Source organism: Pan troglodytes, chromosome X, assembly GCF_028858775.2.
Source record: "Pan troglodytes isolate AG18354 chromosome X, NHGRI_mPanTro3-v2.0_pri, whole genome shotgun sequence".
NCBI classification, from domain to species: domain Eukaryota; kingdom Metazoa; phylum Chordata; class Mammalia; order Primates; family Hominidae; genus Pan; species Pan troglodytes.
In genome coordinates, this window is record NC_072421.2 from 106,017,309 (window position 1) to 106,042,624 (window position 25,316).

The 25,316-nt window shown below is 36.0% G+C and overlaps 1 protein-coding gene across 1 annotated transcript in view; it reads left to right on the top strand.

Annotated features, from left to right (window-relative positions):
- The window catches only part of COL4A5 (collagen type IV alpha 5 chain), a 257,711-nt gene that overhangs the window by 90,647 nt on the left and 141,748 nt on the right, over positions 1–25,316 (top strand). Inside the window, exon 2 of the mRNA XM_016942896.4 lies at positions 9,402–9,461. Within this exon, the coding sequence (XP_016798385.2) occupies positions 9,402–9,461 (60 nt within the window). The remainder of the gene's footprint in view (positions 1–9,401; positions 9,462–25,316) is intronic.

The window sequence follows — 25,316 nt, forward strand, 5'->3', positions numbered from 1 at the left end:
GAGCTTCTGCACAGCAAAAGAAACTACCATCAGAGTGAACAGGCAACCTACAAAATGGGAGAAAATTTTTGCAACCTACTCATCTGACAAAGGGCTAATATCCAGAATCTACAATGAACTCAAACAAATTTACAAGAAAAAAACAAACAACCCCATCAAAAAGTGGGTGAAGGACATGAACAGACACTTCTCAAAAGAAGACATTTATGCAGCCAAAAAACACATGAAAAAATGCTCACCATCACTGGCCATCAGAGAAATGCAAATCAAAACCACAATGAGATACCATCTCACACCAGTTAGAATGGCAATCATTAAAAAGTCAGGAAACAACAGGTGCTGGAGAGGATGTGGAGAAATAGGAACACTTTTACACTGTTGGTGGGACTGTAAACTAGTCCAACCCTTGTGGAAGTTAGTGTGGCGATTCCTCAGGGATCTAGAACTAGAAATACCATTTGACCCAGCCATCCCATTACTAGGTATATACCCAAAGGACTATAAATCATGCTGCTATAAAGACACATGCACACGTATGTTTATTGCGGCACTATTCACAATAGCAAAGACTTGGAACCAATCCAAATGTCCAACAATGATAGACTGGATTAAGAAAATGTGGCACATATACACCATGGAATACTATGCAGCCATAAAAAAGGATGAGCTCATGCCCTTTGTAGGGACATGGATGAAATTGGAAATCATCATTCTCAGTAAACTATCTCAAGGACAAAAAACCAAGCACCACATGTTCTCACTCATAGGTGGGAATTGAACAATGAGAACACATGGACACAGGAAGGGGAACATCACACTCTGGGGACTGTTGAGGGGTGGGGGGAGTGGGGAGGGATAGCATTAGGAGATATACCTAATGCTAAATGACGAGTTAATGGGTGCAGCACACCAGCATGGCACATGTATACATATGTAACTAACCTGCACATCATGCACATGTACCCTAAAACTTAAAGTGTAATAATAATAAAATAAATAAATAAATAAATAAAAAATAAAAAATAAAAAAATAAAAATAAATAAATAAATAAAAATTTATTGAAGTGAAAATGTAAGCACAACATACAAATTCAGCAAAAATAGTGCTATGAGAGAAGTTTATAGCAATAAATGCCTACATTAAAAACGTAGAAAAATAAAAATTTAACAATCTAGCAGTGCACCTGAAGGAACTAGAAAAGCAAGAACAAACCAAATCGAAAGTTAGCAGAAGAAAAAAAAATAGCAAACATCAGAGCAGAACTAAACAGAGACTACAAAAGCAAACATAAGGGACCAACAAAATGTAAAACTGCTTCTTTGAAAAGATACACAAAATTTGGAAACTGCTAGCTAGTCTAACCAAGAAAAGACCCAAATAAAATCAGAAATGAAAAAAAGACACTACAATTGATATCACAAAAATACACAAGATCATCAGAGATTATTATGGACAAGTATACACTGACACACTGGAAATCCTAGAAGAAATGGATAAATTCCTGGAAACATACTACTTACCAAGATTGAATCAGGAAGAAATAGAAAACCTGAACAGACCAATAATGAGTAGTGAGATTGAATCAGTAATAAAAATTCTCCCTACGAAGAAAAGCCCAGGACCAGATGGATACACAGCCAAATTCTAACAATCGTACAAGACAGAAATAATACCAATCCTCCTGAAGCTATTCCAGAAAATCCAAGGGTAGGAAATTCTCCCTAATTCATTCCTCGAGGCCAGCATCACCCTGATATGAAAATCAGACAAGGATTCAACCAAAAAAGAAAACTGCTGGCAAATATCCCTGGTGAAGATTGATTGAAAAACAATTTTAAAAATACTAGCAAATCAAATTCAACAGTACGTCAAAAATATAATACACATGGTCCATTGGGATTGAAGGCAAGGAAGGCACAACCTTTGCAAATCAATAAATGTGATACATTACATCAACAGATTGAAGGACAAAACAATATGACCATCTCAATAGATGCAGAAAAGGCATTTGATAAAATTTAACATCCCTTCGTGATTGAAACTCTCAACAAACTAAGCATAGAAGGAATATACCGTAGCATAATAAAGGCCATATACTTCAAATCCACTGCAAACATCATATTAAATGAAGAAAAGCTGAAATCCTTTCCTCTAAAAACTGGAACAAGACAAGGATGTTGACTTTCACCACTCCTATTCAACATAGTACTGGAGGTCCTATTAAGAGCAATCAAGCAAGTGAAAAATAAAAAAGGCATCCAAATGGGAAAAGAAGCAGTCAAATTGCCCCTCTTTACCGATATATCTATCTAGAGAAACTTAAAGAATGAATTCAGTGAAGTTGCAGGATACAAAATCAATGTACAAGAATCAGTAGCCTTTCTATACACCGATAATGATCTAACCAGGAAAGAAATAAAGAAAGCAATTCCATTTACATTTGGTAAAATAAGTAAAATACATAGGAATAAATTTAACCAAGGAGGATAGATTCTACAAGGAAACCTACAAAACACTGTTGAAAGAAATGCAGGTGATAGAAACAAATGGAAAAATATTTTATACTCATGGATCAGAAGAATTAATATTGTTAAAGTCATCGTATTGCCCAAAGGAATCTATACATTCAACATAATCGCTATCAAAATGCCAATGCAATTTTTTCACAGAATTAGAAAACAAATCCTAAAATGTATATGAAACCAAAAAAGAGCCTGAATAGCCAATGCAACCCTGACCTAAAAACAAAGCTGGAGGCATCACATTACCTGACTTCAAAATATATTACAAGGCTGTAGTAACCCAAACTGCATTATATTGTTATGAAAATATAGACCAATGGAACAGAATAGAGAACCCAGAAATAAAGCCACATCTTCATAGCCAATTGATCTTCAACAAAGCTGACAAGAACTTACACTGGGGAAAGGTAATCCTCTTCATTAAATGGTGCTGGAAAAATTGGATAGCCACATGTAGAAGAATGAAACTGGACCCATATTTCTCACCATATACAAAAATTAACTCAGGATGGATTAAAGACTTAAATCTTCTTTTGCACAGGAAAAGAAACTATCAACAGAGTAAACAGACAACCTACAGAATGGGAGAAAATATTCGTGAACTGTGCATCCAACAAAGGTCTAATATCCAGAATCTACAAGGAACTTAAGCAATTCAACAAGCTAAAATTTTATGTAAATATAAGACCTGAAAATATAAAACTACTAGAAGAAATTCCAGGGGAAAACTCTCCTGGACATTGGTCTAGGCAAAGAATTTGACTAAGACCTCAAAAGCACAGGCAACAAAAACAAAAATAGCCAAATGGGGCTATATTAAATAAAAAGCTTCTGAACAGCAAACGAAGCAATCAACAGAGGGAATAAACAACTTGTTGAATGGGAGACAATTTTTGCAAAGTATTTATCTGACAGGGGACTAATATTGAGAATACAAAAGGAACTCAAACAACAGGAAAAAACAAACAAAACAAAATAAAACTCCAATTAATCCCGTTTAAAGTAAGCAAAAGACCTGAATAGACATTTCTCATAAAAAAGACATACAAATGGTATATGTAAAATGCTCAACATCGCTAATCATCAGAGAAATGCAGATGAAAACCACAATGAGATATCATCTTATCCCAGTCAAAATGGCTATTAATAAAAAGACAAAAAACAACAGATGTTGGCAAGGATAAAAAAAATAAGGGAACTCTTATATGCTGTTGTGAACATAATCTAGTACAGCCATCAGAAAACTGTATCGATATTTAAAAGAGAGAAAGAGAGAAAGAGAAAGAGAGAGAGAAAGAGAAAGAAAGAAAGAAAGAAAGAAAGTAAACATAGCATCACCATACAACCCAGCAATTCCACTACTGGGTATCTATCCAAAGGTAAAGAAATCAATATATCAAAGAAATACCTACACTTGCCTGTTTATTGCAGCAGTATTCATAATCACAAAGATATGCAATTAACCTAAGTGTGTATCAACAGGTGAATGGATAAAGAAAATGTGGTACATATACAGAATGGAATACTACTTAGCCATAAAAACTAGTGAAATCATGTCATTTGCAGCAACATGGATGGAACTCGATGTCATTCTCTTAAGTGAAATAAGCCAGCCACAGATTGACAAATATTGCATGTTCTCACTTGTATGTGGGAGCTAAAAAATTGACCATATGGAGGTAGACAGTGGAAAGACAGAGAACAGAGACTGGGAAGGGTAAGTGTCAAGGAGGGGGAGGATGAAGAGAACTGGGTTCTTAGCATATTAAAGATGTCATTCCGTGGTCTTCTGGCTTTGATTATTGCTTCTGAGAACTAATCTGTAAATTAATTTTCACTCTCTTGAAGGCAGTCTGTCTTGTCTTTTTTGATGCTTTTAAGGCCTTTCCTTTACTTTTATGTTATGCAGTTATGTTCTGCTGCACCTAGTTTCAGGTTTTATTTTTATGCCATTGAATCTGTTTGGTTTCTTGAATCACAAATATCTGTAGATTTTTCTTGAGAAATCTTAGCCGTTGTCTCTTTAGTATTGTCTTTATTCCCTCTCTCACCTCTTCTAGAATCCCAATTTCCTTTATGTTATTCTTCCTCACTCTTTCTTCCATGTCTCTTAATGATTATTTCACAGTTTCCATGTTTTATCTCTATGCCACATTATATATAATTTCTTTTTAGCTTTACTAAGTCTTTTAACTTTATACTGTGTCTCTTCAGCTCTATCTAGTCTGTTGTGAAGCCCATCCATTGAGTTTTAAATTTCAATTACTATAGCTTTTACTTCTAGAATTTATATTTTATTTCGATTGAGCTATGTCATTTTCATACAATTGCTGGCTCCCTTTATTATTTTTAAGTTAGAAAAATTCTTCTATAATTGTAAAGATAGTTACTATATATTTTTTATCTGATAATTCCAATGTGTGAAATATTTAGTGAGTACTTTCTGTTGTCATATGTTTCTTTTGGCTTTTGCTTATGGTTTTTTTTTTTCTTGTATGCTTAATGGTTTTTAATTAGGAAATCTCATCTTCCTTTAAAAAAATGATGCATTAGAATTATTTGAAGTTTACTATGAAGGCATGTTTTTTCTACGTAGAGTCAGTATGTATTTTTGCCCAGCCTCTAGAAGGTCAATGCAGTCAGAGTCCACTCAGGTAATGCTAATTTGGATTGCAAATCTGGCCAGTTTGTGGTGAGTTTTTTAAGGGTTTTTTTTCCTGTACTTCTCTGCTAAGCACCAAGAGATCTTTTCTTCCACCTCCCTGGGTGTGGGATTGTGAGGTACATTTATGCGTGGTACACCCTTATAGTAAAAGAAATTATAAAACAAAACCCAAAAACTATCCAAGTTTGGCAAATGTCCTCCGGGAAAAAGTAGTTTCGTTGATCAGTTCATTTTTTGGTTTTCCCTAGATTTTGATTTGATAAATCCTACTGTGCTTCCCTTTGATGCTTTTAGGAAGAAGTTTTTACTTTTTTCCAAGCATTTTTTTTTAAGTAAGCATTTCAGTCTGGATACCTAACTAGCCACATTATTGGAATATTTCTTGTTTCTCTCTGCCATTATTTTGTAGTATGTGTCTCCTTGGAACACCTGAATCAAAATTACTTAGAGATGTTTATTAAAATTTCAGATTCTGCTATTCAACTTCAGGCTTACTGGAAGAATCTTTAGGATGGGTTGCTGGTATGTAAATTTTTGTGAGGTTCTTTAGGTGACCCTAATTCATACAGAATTTGTTTTTATTTGTACTTTTAAGTCTAATATCTGCTGTTTTAATTGTAGCAGCATGAGATCTAAATTTATTATTTTTTATATTTATTCTAGCACCATATGTTGAAAAATTCATTGTTTTCACATCTATTTGACATGTCAACTTTTATCATATAGTAGTTGTGTGTGTATGTGTGTGCACGCGCTTGCATGTGTAAATCTGTTTCTGGCCTTCCTATTTTTGTTAACTGAATACCATACTATTTTAATTATTGTAGTGTTGTGATGTGTTTTACTGTGTGATAATACAAAACTTTCCTTACTCATTTATTACTTTCTCCCACAATAAAAATTTAAAATATTACTGTAGTTTCATCATTTTCTTGCTTCTTTCATCTTCAGTGATTTCGAAGAATTAGTTTTTTTCATATGAACTTAGCCTTTTAGACTGAGGTACTTAATGTTCATTTTACTTCTTTGCCCCAATCAATTTTATATTTTAATCATGCTTAGCATGGCAATTTTTCCTCTAGGTAGCTTTCTGTCTATCCTTCCAAGTTGAAGTCCAGGTATTCACTTTCTCCACAGAGCCTTTGTCAATACTTTCAGGCTCAAGGGAACTGTTTTTCTTAACTTTGATAGCAATTATTGACTATACCACTCATTTTTACCTGGCAAATCCTACAGAATCACAGAGAGTGAAATCTGGAAGCTACCTAAGGAGATCATATTGTCTATGTATGCCATTTTACAAATGAGAAAACAGCCAAAGAGTATGGAAATGATTTGTCCATGGTCAAATGTTTCAACTTCTGAAGTAAAATTATGATATACCGCTGTATCATTATTCCATTGTATTTTGATATTCTTTTCATATGTCCTGAAAATATACCCAGTTACTTAAAAAATAAAATACCTAGTTACTTAAAAAAACAAAAAACCTAGACTGGAAGTTCCTTAAAGGCAGCACCTGCATCTACTTTTGTACAACTCATAGAACTATTATTGTGCTTGTGTTTATTAGACACCTAATCAATATTAATAGATGTTGGTAAAAAAACAAATTGTTCCATTAACCAGATGTCAAACTGGGGCTATCTCCTTGTGGGCGCCACTGTTATAACTGTATAGAAAGTGGCATCTAGTGGTTGGTGTGCGTATTACAATTGCCTGTTTTGTTTTAACCTATGAGTACCAGAGTCATTCTCATAACCTAGGTGGAATAAATAGACTATAAATTAAAATTTTAAATTGAATTTAAACACATTTATCTATAATTCACAACTGTTTTAATCTGTGTTCTCTCTAAAGTAAAGCTACATGTTAATAAAAAATTGCAAAAAATTATACAAAATTACTTGTAAAATGACATGCGAGAGTATTTAAGGTTTTGCTTGTTTATAAATTATATTAGGAGTTAGGGGCTATCGTTGGATACTGAGAAGTCAAAATGCAATTATAAAGAAAGGTCACATAGACACTTGTTCATATCAATGAAATCCTGTCAGGTTATTGCTTTTCATTATTTTTAGGAGCTTAATTTGTATTTAAAAGAAGAAGATCTCTCAATAAACGCTGAAGATGGAAAGCTACACTGTCTTCTACTCGCAACAACAAAAACCCATGCACATATATTCACATATAAAGTTCAGACATGCATTTCAGTGTCAAATGTTAATTATTCTTACATTAACAGCCATTTGGGGTTATCACTACTCTTTACCTCTCCATTAATGCATGAATGTTGACAATATGCACAATTTAATTCAGGGACTACGACTGTTGACAGTTACTGTCTTGTGAACTTGTGAATCAGTATCTTCTTGTGAAACGGTATCTTCTAAATTTTATAAAATCCATAGTCTGGAACTTAAAATTTATGTTTGCAGAAAATATTATATATTTTTAATTAACCTCTGTTTCCTGCACATTGTAATATAATTTTTTGTAGATGGGTTCATCCTTCCCATTAGAGAGCAATGATGTACTTTGTACTTCTACTTGCACCTAACATAACATAGTGGCTGTCACTTAACAGGTGATCAATAAGTATTTCTTGAATTAGTTACACATGTTGGAGGGAGCTGTGTGTTACTCATCTTAGAAGTCTAGTGCCTAACAATTGTTCTGTCCTCTAGTAATATTCAATTCATGTTTGATGAATGAGTAAGTCTGAATAAGCCTATTTAATCTGTAGTGTAGTTAGCGTAAAATACTAAAATCAGTATATAACCCCCAAACATCTATGAATAATAAATAATAGCGGCATAACAGACTTTCTGTTTGACGTGTCAGGAGCACAGCTTTCACTGGAGCAGCCTCTTGTAGTGTGAGTAAGAGATTACTGCAACATCAAGCCATTGTAGTTTGCTCTTATAATCAGGAAAAGAGGTTTCAGTATGAAGGTGACTTTTAGTTGCAGCTGAGTGAGTTAGGAGTTCTGACCAGAAGGATAAGGTCAGTACTTTCAAAAGGGTTGAGGAGGGTACTTTGGTAGTGACTAGAGTAAAGGAAATCATGGAATGTTGAGCAGCAGGCTAAGGTATTTTATATCAAAGGCCCTCAAGATTGATGGGCATTATTTGGTATTTATGTCACATGAAGGTTTCAGTAACTCAGTCTGGTATCTATCTGATGAAAAGAATGCCACCTCCTTGTAAATAAACACTGAGCTATCCATGTATATTAAACTAACTTGTTTTTCTAAGCAGTTCATTTTCTAAGAGTAAAGGATAGTACTGAATGGCAGAAGTCACATACTGTATTCTTTTCCTCTATAGGTTTTCTATTTTGGAAGAGGATATTTTTCTGGCTTGAGAACCTCAATTCCTAATATGATTGAATGCCTGTTTAGAACATCTAGACTGTGGGAGCAGCATTTATGGTAAAGCTGTTAGAGACTGAGCTATTATTAGTGATGAAGGAGTAGGAGCAAAGAAAAGAAAGGAAGGTGGTAAAAGATACTGTTATATATTTTATGCTCCATGATTGCTCATGAATGGAGAGAAACAAGTGACTTGAAGTGGTAGGCATTGTTGTCTAGTTGCCAAGGTCATTGCTAATACAGAGTGAGAGGTAATTTTTTACAAGCAATGTTAGAAGAAAAAAAGGAGAGTTCCTGAGAGTTTGGACATGTGGCAAATCATATTACAGGGAAGTTGTATGAATTTCTTTTCCATTTTTAACATATTTTAGATTGTGCATACTGTCAACACTCATGCATTAATGAAGAGGTAAAGGGTAGTGATAACCCCAAATGGCTGTTAATGTAAGAATAATTAACTTTGAAATGTATGTCTGTACTTTATATGTGAATATATGTGCATGGGTTTTTGTTGTTGTAAGTAGAAGATGGTGTAGCTTTCCATCTTTAGCCTTTATTGAGAGATATCTCATTTTTAATGTCTTGTAAAATGATATTTTTCATTTTAAAATTATAAAAATTATGTTTGCTCATTTTGAAAAGTTCAGACAGAAGTGTATATAATAAAAGGTGCAAGCTTCCTGAGAGGTAACTGTTATTTGCAATTTCGTATATCTTTTCAGATATTTTTCTGGTATCTATCTTTCAAGTTTGGATTGTTGATTTCAGTTGAGCTGTAAGTCAGAGTCTGATTTTTGGGTTCATATTTAATGATTTTTTCCCTCTTTCTCTTCCTTATAGGCTTGCTATGGGTGTTCTCCAGGATCAAAGTGTGACTGCAGTGGCATAAAAGGGGAAAAGGTGAGGTCTTAGATTGGCACTTGAAAATTTAGTAAAGCCAGTAAACTAATGGTTTTAATAAATATTTTTTAAAAAACAGAGCTTCTATCTCAGTACTTAAGTAAGTGAAATGAATCCTATTGTATTGCTTATTTTAGAGAGCTTATAAGGATTAGATTATATCTTAAGGTCAGCAAAGATTTTCTGTAAAAGGCCATATAACAAACATTTTAGGATTTATGGGACACATCAGTTTCTGTCACATATTCTTAACTTATTTATATAAATAGACCTTTAAAAGTGACTAAAAAATATTCTTAGCTCTTGGATCATAGAACATGAGCCTCTTGGGATCTGGATCAGGACCTCTTTCCCGTAACATATTTCTGGCGACCACAGAAGGGACTATAGTGCAGAAACCCTAGCTCAATGGCTACCTTTGGGTAAGTGTTGGGGTCCTTTAATATCTGCATTTGGCCTGAGAGCTATAATCTGCCAAACTCTGATTGGTCTTGTTGAAGGCACTGACTTACTTAATAGGCAAAGACAGGGGAAAAACACTTAAGAAGGAAACTAAACATTTATCAAGCTACTAATCTCTGCCAGATACCAGGCAATATCATGTATTTTTATCTAGTCTATGCAGGTTAATAATAGATGAACGTCTTTTTGTTTGTTTGTTTTTTTGTTTTTGAGACACGGTCTTGCTCTGTCACCCAGGCTGGAGTGCAGTGTCACAATCAAGGCTCACTGCAACCTCCGCCTCCTGGGTTCAAGCAGTTCTCGTGCCTCAGCCTCCCAAGTAGCTGGGATTGCAGGCATGCACCACCATGCCTGGCTTATTTTTGTATTTTTAGTAGAGATGGGGTTTCGCCTTGTTGGCTAGGCTGGTCTCGAACTCCTGGCCTCAAGTGATCTGCCCACCTTGGCAGGGGATTCCAGGAGTGAGCCACCATGCCCAGCTGAATGTTTATTTCTATCTTACTTTTTCCACAGCAGCATCTCCTATTGTACAGATATTATGATTACAAAGTAAGTATTGGTGAAGATTATATAGCATAAGCCTAATCACTATCAGTGAATGACATTAATATTATCAAATAAAAAAGGGATAGTAAATTATAGCCTAAAGAGAGTTATACTAGGAGATGGGATCATATTCTTGTCTCCACTCTTTGGGGCTCAATATTTTTGAATGAATGAATGCTGCTAATTATATATGAAGCAGTTTAGGACAGTATGTCTAGGGCATAATCTACTTAGAGGTATAGAAGGTACGTTAGCATATTAGACATTCTTAAAAGTTCTGGAGCAAAGAAACCTATTTGTTTGTTTTGTAATGCTACATTTCCAAGCCCCATTTGACCATGTTATAGACTTTCCCCTTAACAGAGCAGCTATTAATATTAATTGGATAGTCTTCTGCAGAACACTTATTTGAGTAACATTAGTTTGATGGGAGTAGTTTCGCAGTAAGGGTGCTTTCTGTAGTGGAGAAAATACCAAGAGGGATTAACTTCATATAATAGTAGAGTGATGTTTATCAGATTAACTTTTGAGATAAGAATGGAATACTCTGAACAAAATATAACAGCTACTTGATAGTACAAGAGAATAACCAAAGGAAAAAGAGGAGAGGCATCTGCACTTGAAAGAAAGGAAATACACTGGGCATATTTGCATTTATATGGCTTTTCCCCTGAGTACAGCCCTTAGTCTGCATGGCAAAGGAAGGCTAAAACCCAGACAAAAACCCATGGTCTTACTGGCTTGAGTCAGCAGAGTTGAGGATGCCAGAATGGCTGAAAAGTGAAGAGGGATATACTGGAATGTAGGGAAACACATTGGAAAGAGCTCAAAAAATTGCTTATAGATTCCATCCAAATTCTTGCTTGAATCCTGAAGTTTATAACTATAGAGGAAGGTTCATACAACCCAGCAAAAAGGAACAGCTGGAAGTCTGCAATAACTGAGCATAGATTTAACCGTTGTCCGTTGAAAGGAGAATGGAGTTTTAAGTTCAAGTTCAGCTGAGTTAACTATACTATTTCTTAAAATAGAAGTTTAATCAATACTCTTCAGAGGAAGTTAAGAGAATCCAGAATCTCTCCATATTACCTACAATGTCCAGTATGCAATTAAAAATTACCAAGTAAAAGTGATCTACAGTCAATAAAAAGACCAATCAATGAAAACAAACCCTGAACTAACACAGATGTTGGAATTTGTAGACTATGATTTAAAGCAGAAAATAGAAAAGGAAAATCTCCTCATGATGCGTGACCAAATAAGGAATCACAACAGAGTAATGGAAACTGTATTTTATTTAATTTTTTTTTTATTGTTATACTTTAAGTTCTAGGGTACATGTGCACAACGTGCAGGTTTGTTACATATGTATACATGTGCCATGTTGGTGTGCTGCACCCATTAGCTCGTCATTTACATTAGGTATATCTCCTAATGCTATCCTTCCCCCCACCCCCACCCCACAACAGGCCCCGGTGTGTGATGTCCCCCTTCCTGTGTCCAAGTGTTCTCATTGTTCAATTCCCACCTATAATGAGAACATGCAGTGTTTGGTTTCTTGTCCTTGTGACAGTTTGCTGAGAATGATGGTTTCCAGCTTCATCCATGTCCCTACAAAGGACATGAACTCATCATTTTTTATGGCTGCATAGTATTCCATGGTGTATATGTGCCACATTTTCTTAATCCAGCCTATCATTGTTGGACATTTGGGTTGGTTCCAAGTCTTTGCTATTGTGAATAGTGCCGCAATAAATATACATGTGCATGTGTCTTTATAGCAGCATGATTTATAATCCTTTGGGTATATACCCAGTAATGGGATGGCTGGGTCAAATGGTATTTCTAGTTCTAGATCCCTGAGGAATCGCCACACTGTCTTCCACAATGGTTGAACTAGTTTACAGTCCCACCAACAGTGTAAAAGTGTTCTATTTCTCCACATCCTCTCCAGCACCTTTTGTTTCCTGACTTTTTAATGATGGCCATTCTAACTGGTGTGAGATGGTATCTCATTGTGGTTTTGATTTGCATTTCTCTGATGGCCAGTGATGATGAGCATTTTTTCATGTGTCTTTTGGCTGCATAAATGTCTTCTTTTGAGAAGTGTCTGTTCATATCCTTCACCCACTTTTTGATGGGGTTGTTTGTTTTTTTCTTGTAAATATGTTTGAGTTCATTGTAGATTCTGGATATTAGCCCTTTGTCAGATGAGTAGGTTGCAAAAATTTTCTCCCATTTTGTAGGTTGCCTGTTCACTCTGATAGTAGTTTCTTTTGCTGTGCAGAAGCTCTTTAGTTTAATTAGATCCCATTTGTCAATTTTGGCTTTTGTTGCCATTGCTTTTGGTGTTTTAGACATGAAGTCCTTGCCCATGCCTATGTCCTGAATGGTATTGCCTAGGTTTTCTTCTAGGGTTTTTATGGTTTTAGATCTAGCATTGAAGTCTTTCATCCGCCTTGAATAAATTTTTGTATAAGGTGTAAGGAAGGGATCCAGTTTCAGTTTTCTACATATGGCTAGCCAGTTTTCCCAGCACCATTTATTAAATAGGGAATGCTTTCCCCATTGCTTGTTTTTCTCAGGTTTGTGAAAGATCAGATAGTTGTAGATGTGTGGTATTATTTCTGAGGGCTCTGCTGTGATCCATTTGTCTATATCTCTGTTTTGGTACCAGTACCATGCTGTTTTGGTGACTGTAGCCTTTTAGTATAGTTTGAAGTCAGGTAGCATGATGCCTCCAGCTTTCTTCTTTTGGCTTAGGACTGACTTGGCGATGCAGGCTCTTTTTTGGTTCCATATGAACTTTAAAGTAGTTTTTTCCAATTCTGTGAAGAAACTCATTGGTAGCTTGATGGGGATGGCATTGAATCTATAAATTACCTTGGGCAGTATGGCCATTTTCACGATATTGATTCTTCCTATCCACGAGCATGGAATGTTCTTGCATTTGTTTGTATCCTCTTTTATTTCGTTGAGCAGTGGTTTGTAATTCTCCTCGAAGAGGTCCTTCACATCCCTTGTAAGTTGGATTCCTAGGTGTTTCATTCTCTTTGAAGCAATTGTGAATGGGAGTTCACTCATGATTTGGCTCTCTGTTTGTCTGTTACTGGTGTATAAGAAGACTTGTGATTTTTGCACATTGATTTTGCATCCTGAGACTTTGCTGAAGTTGCTTATCAGCTTAAGGAGATTTTAGGCTGAGACTATGGGGTTTTCTAGATATACAATCATGTCATCTGCAAACAGGGACAATTTGACTTCCTCTTTTCCTAATTGAATACCCTTTATTTCTTTCTCCTGCCTGATTGCCCTGGCCAGAGCTTCCAACACTATTTTGAATAGGAGTGGTGAGAGAGGGCATCTCTGTCTTGTGCCAGTTTTCAAAGGGAATGCTTCCAGTTTTTGCCCATTCAGTATGATGTTGGCTGTGGGTTTGTCATAGATAGCTCTTATTATTTTGAGATATGTCCCCTCAATACCTAATTTATTAAGAGCTTTTAGCCTGAAGGGCTGTTGAATTTTGTCAAAGGCCTTTTCTGCATCTATTGAGATAATCATGTGGTTTTTGTCTTTGGTTCTGTTTATATGCTGGATTACATTTATTGATTTGCGTATGTTGAACCAGCCTTGCATCACAAGGATGAAGCCCACTTGATCGTGGTGGATAAGGTTTCTGATGTGCTCTTGGATTCGGTTTGCCAGTATTTTATTGAGAATTTTTCCATCGATGTTCATCAGGGATATTGGTCTAAAATTCTCTTTTTTGTTGTGTCTCTGCCAGGCTTTGGTATCAGGATGCTGCTGGCCTCATAAAATGAGTTAGGGAGGATTCCCTTTTTTTTTTTTATTGATTGGAATAGTTTCAGAAGGAATGGTAGCAGCTCCTCCTTGTACCTCTGGTAGAATTCGGCTGTGAATCCGTCTGGTCCTGGACTTTTTTTGGTTGGTAAGCTATTAATTATTGCCTCAATTTCAGAGCCTGTTATTGGTCTATTCAGAGATTCAACTTCTTCCTGGTTTAGTCTTGGGAGAGTGTATGTGTTGAGGAATTTATCCATTTCTTCTAGATTTTCTAGTTTATTTGCGTAGAGGTGTTTACAATATTTTCTGATGGTAGTTTGTATTTCTGTGGGATCGGTGGTGATATCCCCTTTATCATTTTTTATTGCATCTATTTGATTCTTCTCTCTTTTCTTATTTATTAGTCTTGCTAGCAGTCTATCAGTTTTATTGATCTTTTCAAAAAACCAGCTCCTGGATTCATTGATTTTTTGAAGGATTTTTGTGTCTCTATCTCTTTCAGTTCTGCCCTGATCTTAGTTATTTCTTGCCTTCTGCTAGCTTTTGAATGTGTTTGCTCTTGCTTCTCTAGTTCTTTTAATTGTGATGTTAGGGTGTCAATTTTAGATCTTTCCTGCTTTCTCTTGTGGGCATTTAGTGCTGTAAGTTTCCCTCTATACACTGCTTTAAATATGTCCCAGAGATTCTGGTATGTTGTGTCTTTGTTCTCGTTGGTTTCAAAGAACATCTTTATTTCTGCCTTCATTTCCTTATGTACCCAGTAGTCATTCAGGAGCCGGTCGTTCAGTTTCATGTAGTTGAGTGGTTTTGAGTGAGTTTCTTAATCCTCAGTTCTAGTTTGATTGCACTGTGATCTGAGAGACAGTTTGTTATAATTTCTGTTCTTTTACATTTGCTGAGGAGTGCTTTACTTCCAACTATGTGGTCAATTTTGGAGTAAGTGCGGTGTGGTGCTGAGAAGAATGTATATTCTTTTGATTTGGGGTGGAGAGTTCTGTAGATGTCTATTAGGTCTGCTTGGTGCAGAGCTGAGTTCAATTCCTGGATATCCTTGCTAACTTTCTGTCTCGTTGATTTGTCTAATGTTGACCGTGGGGTGTTAAAGTCTCCCATTATTATTGTGTGGGAGTCTAAGTCTCTTTCTAGGTCTCTAAGGACTTGCTTTATGAATCTGGGTGCTCCTGTATTGGGTGCATATATATTTAGGATAGTTAGCTCTTCTTGTTGAATTGATCCCTTTACCATTATGTAATGGCCTTCTTTGTCTCTTTTGATCTTTGTTGGTTTAAAGTGTGTTTTATCAGAGACTAGGATTGCAACCCCTGCCTTTTTTTGTTTTCCATTTGCTTGGAAGATCTTCCTCCATCCCTTTATTTTGAGCCTATGTGTGTCTCTGCACATGAGATGGGTCTCCTGAATACAGCACCCTGATGGGTCTTCACTCTTTATCCAATTTGCCAGTCTGGGTCTTTTAATTGGAACATTTAGCCCATTTACATTCAATGTTAATATTGTTATGTGTGAATTTGATCCTGTCATTATGATGTTAGCTGGTTATTTTGCTCGTTAGTTGATGCAGCTTCTTCCTAGCATCAATGTTCTTTACAATTTGGCATGTTTTTGCAGTGGCTGGTACTGGTTGTTCCTTTCCATGTTTAGTGCTTCCTTCAGGATCTCTTGTAAGGCAGGCCTGGTGGTGACACAATCTCTCAGCATTTGCTTGTCTGTAAAGGATTTTATTTCTTCTTCACTTATGAAGTTTAGTTTGGCTGGATATGAAATTCTGGGTTGAAAATTCTTTTCTTTAAAAATGTTGAATATTGGCCCCCACTCTCTTCTGGCTTGTAGAGTTTCTGCCAAGAGATCCACTGTTAGTCTGATGGGCTTCCCTTTGTGGGTAACCCGACCTTTCTCTCTGGCTGCCCTTAGCTTTTTTTCCTTCATTTCAACTTTGGTGAATCTGACAATTATGTGTCTTGGAGTTGCTCTTCTCGAGGAGTATCTTTGTGGCGTTCTCTGTATTTCCTGAATTTGAATGTTGGCCTGCCTTGCTAGGTTGGGGAAGTTCTCCTGGATAATATCCTGCAGAGTGTTTTCCAACTTGGTTCCATTCTCCCCATCACTTTCAGATACACCAATCAGACGTAGTTTTGGTCTTTTCACATAGTCCCATATTTCTTGGAGGCTTTGTTTGTTTCTTTTTATTCTTTTTTCTCTAAACTTCTCGCTTCATTTCATTCATTTGATCTTCCATCACTGATACCCTTTCTTCCAGTTGATCGAATCGGCTACTGAAACTTGTGCATTCATCACGTAGTTCTCGTGCCATGGTTTTCAGCTCCATCAGGTCCTTTAAGGACTTGTCTGCATTGGTTATTCTAGTTAGCCATTCGTCTAATCTTTTTTCAAGTTTTTTAACTTGTTTGCATTGGGTTCGAACTTCCTCCTTTAGCTCAAAGAAGTTTGATCATCTGTAGCCTTCTTCTCTCAACTCTTCAAAGTCATTTTCCTTCCAGCTTTGTTCTGTTGCTGGTGAGGAGCTGCGTTCCTTTGGAGGAGGAGAGGCACTCTGACTTTTAGAATTTTCAGTTTTTCTGCTCTGTTTTTTCCCCATCTTTGTGGTTTTATCTACCTTTGGTCTTTGATGATGGTGACATACAGATGGGGTTTCAGTGTGGATGTCCTTTCTGTTTGTTAGTTTTCCTTCTAACAGTCAGGACCCTCAGCTGCAGGTCTGTTGGAGTTTGCTGGAGGTCCACTCCAGACCCTGTTTGCATGGGTATCAGCAGCAGAGGCTGCAGAAGAGTGAATATTGGTGAACAGCAAATGTTACTGCCTGATCGTTCCTCTGGAAGTTTCATCTCAGAGGGGTACCCGGCCGTGTGAGGTGTCAGTCTGCCCCTACTGGGGGGTGCGTCCCAGTTAGGCTACTCAGGGGTCAGGGACCCACTTGAGGAGGCAGTCTGTCCGTTCTCAGATCTCAAGCTCCATGCTGGGAGAACCGCTAATCTCTTCCAAGCTGTCAGATAGGGACATGTAAGTCTGCAGAGGTTTCTGCTGCCTTTTGTTCAGCTATGCCCTGCGCCCAGAGGTGGAGTCTACAGAGGCAGGCAGGCCTCCTTGAGGTGCGGTGGGCTCCACCCAGTTTGAGCTTCCAGGCCGCTTTGTTTACCTACTCAGGCCTCAGCAATGGCGGACGCCCCTCCCCCAGCCTTGCTGCCACCTTGCAGTTTGATCTCAGACTGCTGTGCTAGCAATGAGCGAGGCTCCGTGGGTTTAGGACCCTCCGAGCCAGGCACGGGATATAATCTCCTGGTGTGCCATGTGCTAAGACCATCGGAAAAGTGCAGTATTAGGGTGGGAGTGACCCGATTTTCCAGGTGCCTTTTGTCCCCCCTTCCCTTGGCTAGGAAAGGGAATTCCCTGACTTCTTGCACTTCCCGGGTGAGGCGATGCCTCACCCTGCTTTGGCTCACGCTTGGTGCGCTGCACCCATTGTCCTGCACCCACTGTCTGACAATCCCCAGTGAGGTGAACCTGGCACCTCAGTTGGAAATGCAGAAATTACCAGTCTTCTGCATTGCTCACGCTGGGAGCTGTAGACTGGAGCTGTTCCTATTCGGCCATCTTGGAACCGCCCATTTTGGAAACTGTATTTTAAAAAGGAAAATTTATATTTGAAAAGCAGAATATAAGAAAAAACAATTCACCTTATGGGCTTAACAATAGAATGGAGATGGCAGAAGAAATAGTCAGTAATCTTAAAGATAAATCAGAAGAAACAACTCAATCTGAAGAGCACTGAAGAAAAAATGAAAAAAAGAAAAAACAGAATAGGACCCCAGTGACCTCTGTGACAGTGTCAAATGGTCTAATACAAATATAAATGGAGTCCTCTAAGGACAGGAGAGAAAGAACAGGGAAGCAAAAAGAAGAATAAATTATGGGGCACTAAGAATGGCAAGAATTCTCCACACTTGGTGAAAAGTATAAATTTACAGATATAAGAAGTCCAGCAAACCTCAAGCAAAGTAAAAACGAAGAAAACTATACCTAGGCCCATCATAATGAAACTACTGAAAAAATAGAGATTGAAAGAAAATCTTGAAAAAAGCTAGAGCAAAATTTACACCGTGTATGGTGGAACAATTATACGAATGATGACAGACTTCTCATCAAAAAGATTGGATAATGTACAGCAATGTGAAAACATCGTTAGAGAGCTAAAAAAAAATTTGCAAGCACAATTATTATATACAGTGAAAATATACTTCAAAAATAAAGGCAGATTTAAGACATTTTCTCATAATAAAAATAGGGAATTATTCATGAAGAGGCTTGCATTAAAATAAATATAAAGAAATTTCTTCAGGCTAAGGGGAAATCTCACTAGATGGATGTGTGAATTTATAGGAAGGAATGGAAAGTAATAGAAATGGTGTAAATGCGGGTAAATATAAGAGGATTGTATCTCTTTTCCTCTATTTATTTAACAGAAAGCACTGTTTCAAGTGTAACAACAGAGATTCAAAATACATGAAGCCAAAACTGACAGAATTAAAGGGAGAAATAGACAAATCCACAATCATGGTTGTGATTCTAACACTCCTATTTCAGTTGTTCCACTCTTAACAACTTAGGCTTTATTGACATAAAAAGAGCCCAACATCAAACAACTACAGAATATAATTTTTTTCAAGAGCCAAGGAATTTTCACCAGTGTAGACTATGTGATAGGTCACAAAATGAGACCCTCTAAATACCAAAAGATTAAAAATATCAGTATATTCTCTTATTACAATGGAATGAGTAAGAAATAAATAATAATATTTGTAGAAAATTCCTACTATTTGGAATTTAGAAAGCACTGTTCTAAATAACTGCTGGACCAAGGAATAAATCAAGGAAAATTAGAAAATGATTTTAGTTACATATTGTTGAAAACTGAACATTTTGGAATGGGGTTAAAGCAGGGCATAGGTGGGAAATAGATTTAAATGTCTATGTTAGAAAAGAAGAAAGATTTAACATTGGTGACCTACGTTTCTCACTTTAGAAGCTAGAAAAGGACAAGCAAATTAAATTTAAGAGAATGAAGGAAATAATAAAGACAAAAGTAACAATATATTAACTACAAAAAAATAGAAAACACAGTCAAAAGTTGGTAATTGATAGCACAAAAGATGATAAGAAAATAGAAAACACAAATTACCCATATCAGGAATGTTCCTACAGCCATTAAAAGATCAATAAGGGACTATCATAAATCACTTTGTAACAATAAATTTGACAGCTTAGGTGAAATGGACAAATTCCTTAAGAAACATACATTACCAAAAACAAAAACAAATAAATGCGTGAGTGAAAGAAAGAAGCAAAATATAAATTAGCCCTATATATACTAAGGAAGTTGAATTATCAACCCTTCCAACTTAGAATTCCTGTTCCAGAAGAGTTTACTGATGAATTCTATGAAACATTTTTGCAAGTGACAGTGTCAATCTTGCATAAATTTATTCAGAAAATAGAGGGATATTGAATGCCCTCCAATTAATTTTGTGAAGCAAGCAAAGCCCTGATACCAAAACCAAGCAACGACAAAATTACAGAAACAGAAAACTACAGACTAGTATCCCTCATGAGCATAGATACAGAAATTATTAAAATTTTAGCAAATCAAATCCAACAACATATAAAGTGGATGATAGGTTGTGACCAAGTGGGATCTATGCCAGGAATCCATGTTTGGTTTAACATTTGAAAATCAAAAATTGTGATTCACTATATTAAAGACCAAAACAAAATTTAGAGCATAAATATATAAACCCCCAATAATTATCTTAATCGATAACAAAGAATGCATTTAATGAAATTCAATATCCATTTCTAATAAAAATTACTCTTAGTAAACTAGGAGTAGAAGAGATTTCCTCAACCTTAAAGGGCATATGCCAAATCCCTAAAGCTAAAATTATACTCAATGGAGAAAGACTGAGTTCCTTTCTCCTAACTTCAGGAACATCTGCTCTCACCATTTCTATTCAACATTGCCAGTACAGTAAGACAAGAAAAAGAAAAGAAAAAGTATCTGTATTGAAAAGGAAGCAATAATTTTTTTTGTTTTTTTGATGATGACATGATTTTTCAATGTAGAAAATGTTATGACATATGCTAAAATACTCTTAAAACTTATAAGTGAGTTTAGAAAGATCACTGAATAAACAAAACCAACAAACTAAGATCAGTAAATAAAAATCGGTTGTATGAGCAATGGGGAAATAATTCCCTGTTCAATAAATGGTGCTGTGATAACTGACTAGCCATATGTAGAAGAATGAAATCAGACCCCTGCCTTTCACCATATACAAAAATTAACTCAAGATGGATTAAAGACTTATGTGTAAGACCTCAAACTATAAAAATCCTAGAAGAAAACATAGGAAATACCATTCTAGACATTGGCCTTGGGAAATAATTTATGACTAAGTTCCCAAAAGCAATTTCAACAAAAACAAAAATTGACAAGTGTGACCTAATTAAACTAAAGAGCTTCTGTATAGCAAAAGAAACTATCAACAGAGTAAACCAGCAGCCTACAGAATGTGCAAAAATATTTGCAAACTATGCATCCAACAAAGATCTAATATCCAGAATCTATAAGGAACTTAAACAATTCAGCAAGAAAATAAATAAATAAATAAATAAATAACCCCATTCAAAAATCGGCAAAGGACATGAACACATACGCCTCAAAAGAAGACATACATATGGGCAACAAATATGTGAAAAAATTCTCAATGTCACTAATCATCAGAGAAATGCAAATTAAAGTCATAATGAGATACCATTGTCTCCATTAAAATGGCTATTATTAAAAAGTTAGAATGGCTATTATTAAAAAGTTAAAAACAGATGTTGGTGAGGTTGCAGAGAAAAGAGAATTCTTACACATTGTTGGTGTAAATTTAAATTAGTTCACCCACTGTAGAAATCAGTTTGGAGATTCTTTAATCAGTTCAGCCACTGTAGAAAGCAGTTTGGAGATTTTTTAAAGAACTTAAAACAGAATTCCCATTCAACCCAGCAATCTCAGTACTAGGTGTATACGCAAAGTAAAAGCAATCATTCTACTGAAGAGACACGTGCACTCATATGTTCATGACAGCACTATTCACAATAGCAAAGATGGAATCAACCTAGATGCCCATCAGTGGTGGACTAAAGAAAATGTGCTACATATACACCATGAATACTATGCAGCCATAAAAAAGAATGAAATCATGTCCTTTGCAGCAGCATGGATGCAACTGGAAGCCATTATCCTTAGCTAATTAACACAGGAACAGAAAACCAAATACCACATGTTCTCACTAATAAGTGGGAGCTAAGTATTGAGTACACATGGAAATAAATATGGCAGCAATAGACAATGGGGACTACTAGTGGGGGAAGATGTTGGGGAGACTGTTGAAAAACTGCCTATCAGTACGACACTCACTACCTGGGTGATGGGATCCTTTGTACTCCAAACCTCAGTGACATGCAATTTACCCATGTAACAAACCTGCACCTGTACCCCCGAACCTAAAAGTAGGTAAAGAAGAAATGTTATACAAATGGAATCATAAAGTATGTAACTTTTTAAGACTAACTTTTGTCACTCTGCATAATTCCTTTGAGAAGCATCCAAGTTGCTGCATGTATCAATAGTTATTTCCTTTTTATTGCTTAGTATTCCATGGTATGGATCCACCAAAGTTTGTTTAACCATTCACCCATTAAAAGACATCTGCTTTTGTTTTTCTTTTCCAATTTGGGAATATTATGAATAAAGTTGTTATGAACATTTGAAAAAAATCAGTCATATGTCCATAATCTAACAATGAAAAGTAGTAAATTGGAATTATAATAGTGCCATTTAAAATAACAACAAAAATTTGAGATACTTAGGAATAAATCAGACAAAAATGTGCAAGTCTCATACCCTGAAAACTACAAAAATATTGCGGTGAGAAATAAAAGAAGACCTGAATAAATGGAGATATATATCATGTTCATGAATTGGAAGACTCAATATTGTTAAGTTGACAATTGGCCCCAATTTATCTATAGATTCAGTGCAACTCCAATCAAAATTCTTGTGGTTTTCTGGGGCTACAAATTTAACAAGCTGATCCTAAGAGTTAGATGGAAATACAAATACAGCTTTTATAAAAAACAATGTTGGAGGATTTACAGTACACAATTCCAAGACTTAGTATAAAACCACAGTAAACAAGATAGTGTGCTATTAGCCAAATGATAGACATATAGATGAATGGGACATAATAGAGACTCACAGGTAAATAGTGAATCTGTTTTTTGACAAAAATGCAAAGGTAGTGGAGAAAGTCTTTTCAATAAATAGTCCTGGAAGGGTTGCATATGCGTATGCACAAAAATGGCTCACACTTTATATAAAAGTTAACTCAAAATGCATCATAGACCTAGATGTAAAATCTAAACCTTAAAGTCTTTAAGGAGGAAACAAAGGGGAAAATCCTTGTGACTCTGGGTTAGGCAGATATTTCCTAGATCTGATATCAAAAACACGATCCACCAAAGAAAATACTGTTAAGTTGTATTTCCTCAAAAGTAATAACTTGTTCTCCTCTAAAAGTATTGTTAAAAGAATAAAAAGATAATCCACAGTGCAGGAAAAATAATATTTGCAAATTACATATCTGATAAAAGACTTGTATCCAGAATATATAAAGAACTCTAAAAATTTAATAATAAAACATACAGCTCCAAATAAAATTTAATTATAAACAAATTGGAAGAATATTTTGACACTTAAATAAAAGCAGATATATAGATGGCGAATAGATACACGAAAAGATCCTCAACATTATTAATTAGGGAAATGCAAGAGAAAACCACAATGAGATGCCACCATAAACCTGTTAGAATATCTAATAAAAACTTTTAGCCAAAGCAAGTATAGATGAGAATGTGGAAGCAACTGGAACAATTATAGATTATTGGTATAAGTGGAAAATGATCTACACAGTTTGGCAATTTCATAAAATGTTAAACACCTATTAAACGACCCTGTTGATTCCTAGGCATTTACCCATGAGACATCAAAGCGTATGCCTATAAAAACTTGTACATGAAAATTCATAGTAGCTTTATTTGTAATAGCCAGAAACTGGAAACAACTCAACTTCCCATCAACAGGTAAATGAATCAACACATTGCAGTATATCTCTACAATGGAATACTACTCAACAATAAAAAGTAATGAACTATTGATATTCACCATAACAAGTTTGAATCTCTAAGTAATTATGCTGACTGAAAAGTTAGACAAAAAGAGTACATTCTTTATAATTCCATTTATATAAAATTCTAGAAAATGCAAATTAATCTACAGTGACAGAAAGCAGATCTCTAATAGCCTGGGGTGGGTAGGAGTAGGGAGATGGATATAGGCATAAGGAAGATATGGGCACAAAGAAGCTTTTGTAATGGATTGGCTATGCTCATTATTTTGATTGTGGTGATGATTTCTGTATTAGTCCATCTTTGCACTGCTATAAAGAAATACTCAAGACTGGGTAATTTATAAACAAAGGAAGTTTAATTGACTCACAGCTCCGCATGGCTGTGCGACCTCAGGAAACTTACAGTCATGGCAGAAGGCTTAGGGGAAGCGGGCACCTTCTTCACAAGGCAGCAGGAAAGAGAAGAGTGAGGAGCAAAGAGGGAAGAGCCCCTTATAAAACCATCAGATCTTGTGAGAACCCACTCACTATCAGGAGAACAGTGTGGGGGAAACTGGCCCCATGATCCAGTCATCTCACACCAGGTTCCTCCCTCAACACTTGGGGATTATGTGGTATACAACTCGAGATGAGATTTGGGTGAGGACCCAGAGCCAAATCCGTTTCACTGGTGTATATATGTGTCAAAACTTTTGGCCAGGCATGGTGGCTCACAACTGTAATCCCAGCACTTTGAGAGGCTGAGGTAGGTGGATCGCTTGAGCCCAGGAGTTTGATATCAACCTGGGCAACATGGTGAAATCCTGTCTCTACAAAAAATATAAAAATTGGCTGGGCATGGTGGCACACACTTGTAGTTCCAGCTACTCAGGGAGGCTGAGCTGGCAGGATCACCTGAGCCCAGGAGGTATAGGCTGCAGTGAGCTGTGTTTGTGCCACCGCACTCCAGCCTGTGCAATAAGGTGAGATCCTGTCTCAAATAACCACCCCCCAAAACAAACAAAAAACCCCAAACTTTTAAAATAGTATACTCTACGCATGTATGATTTATTCTATGTTAATTATACTTCAGTAAAACTGCTTTTAAAAAATATGTTTTTAACATAGAAATAAAACATCTAGATTTCCCTAAAAGAAATGTGTCCAAGTGCACATTACTAAACAAAGAAAACTTGCTAGACCCCTGATGAGATCAAGTTAACCAGTTGACAATGTAAAATCTGTGACACAATCAAACATTAACTAAACAAAGTGTGCCTCTGTCAGTGGCATCAGCATTTACTGGGCGCTGGTTAGAAATGCTAAATCTCAAGCTCTGCAGCTGACCTACTCAATCTAACTCTGGTGTCAGGGCCAGGTAATGTGTGTTTTAATAAGGTCTCCACGTGGTTCTAATGCAAGCTAAAGTTTTATATCTGACTTAGAGTATCTCCATTTTGACAGTCGCCAAAGGTCTATTTTCTTGTTCTACCAATTGTAATACATCAAATATTTCTAGTGCTACATAACTACAAAAACAAAATAGACATTATGCAAAAAAGAGAACCGAATTGCCTATAATTGCATTACCTAATTAAATTATCATTTTCATTTATTCATTAAGGGTCTTGCCTTCTCCACATGTTTATATAAATATGTTCATATAATGTCTGCATTTTTACAATATTATAATCTGAAGTAATTTTAATCTCAATTATTATTACAGCAGTTTGTCCTATTTTGTATTTTTCCTATCCTCAGAATTCTAATATTTTCCTGTTTAATTTTTCTTCCT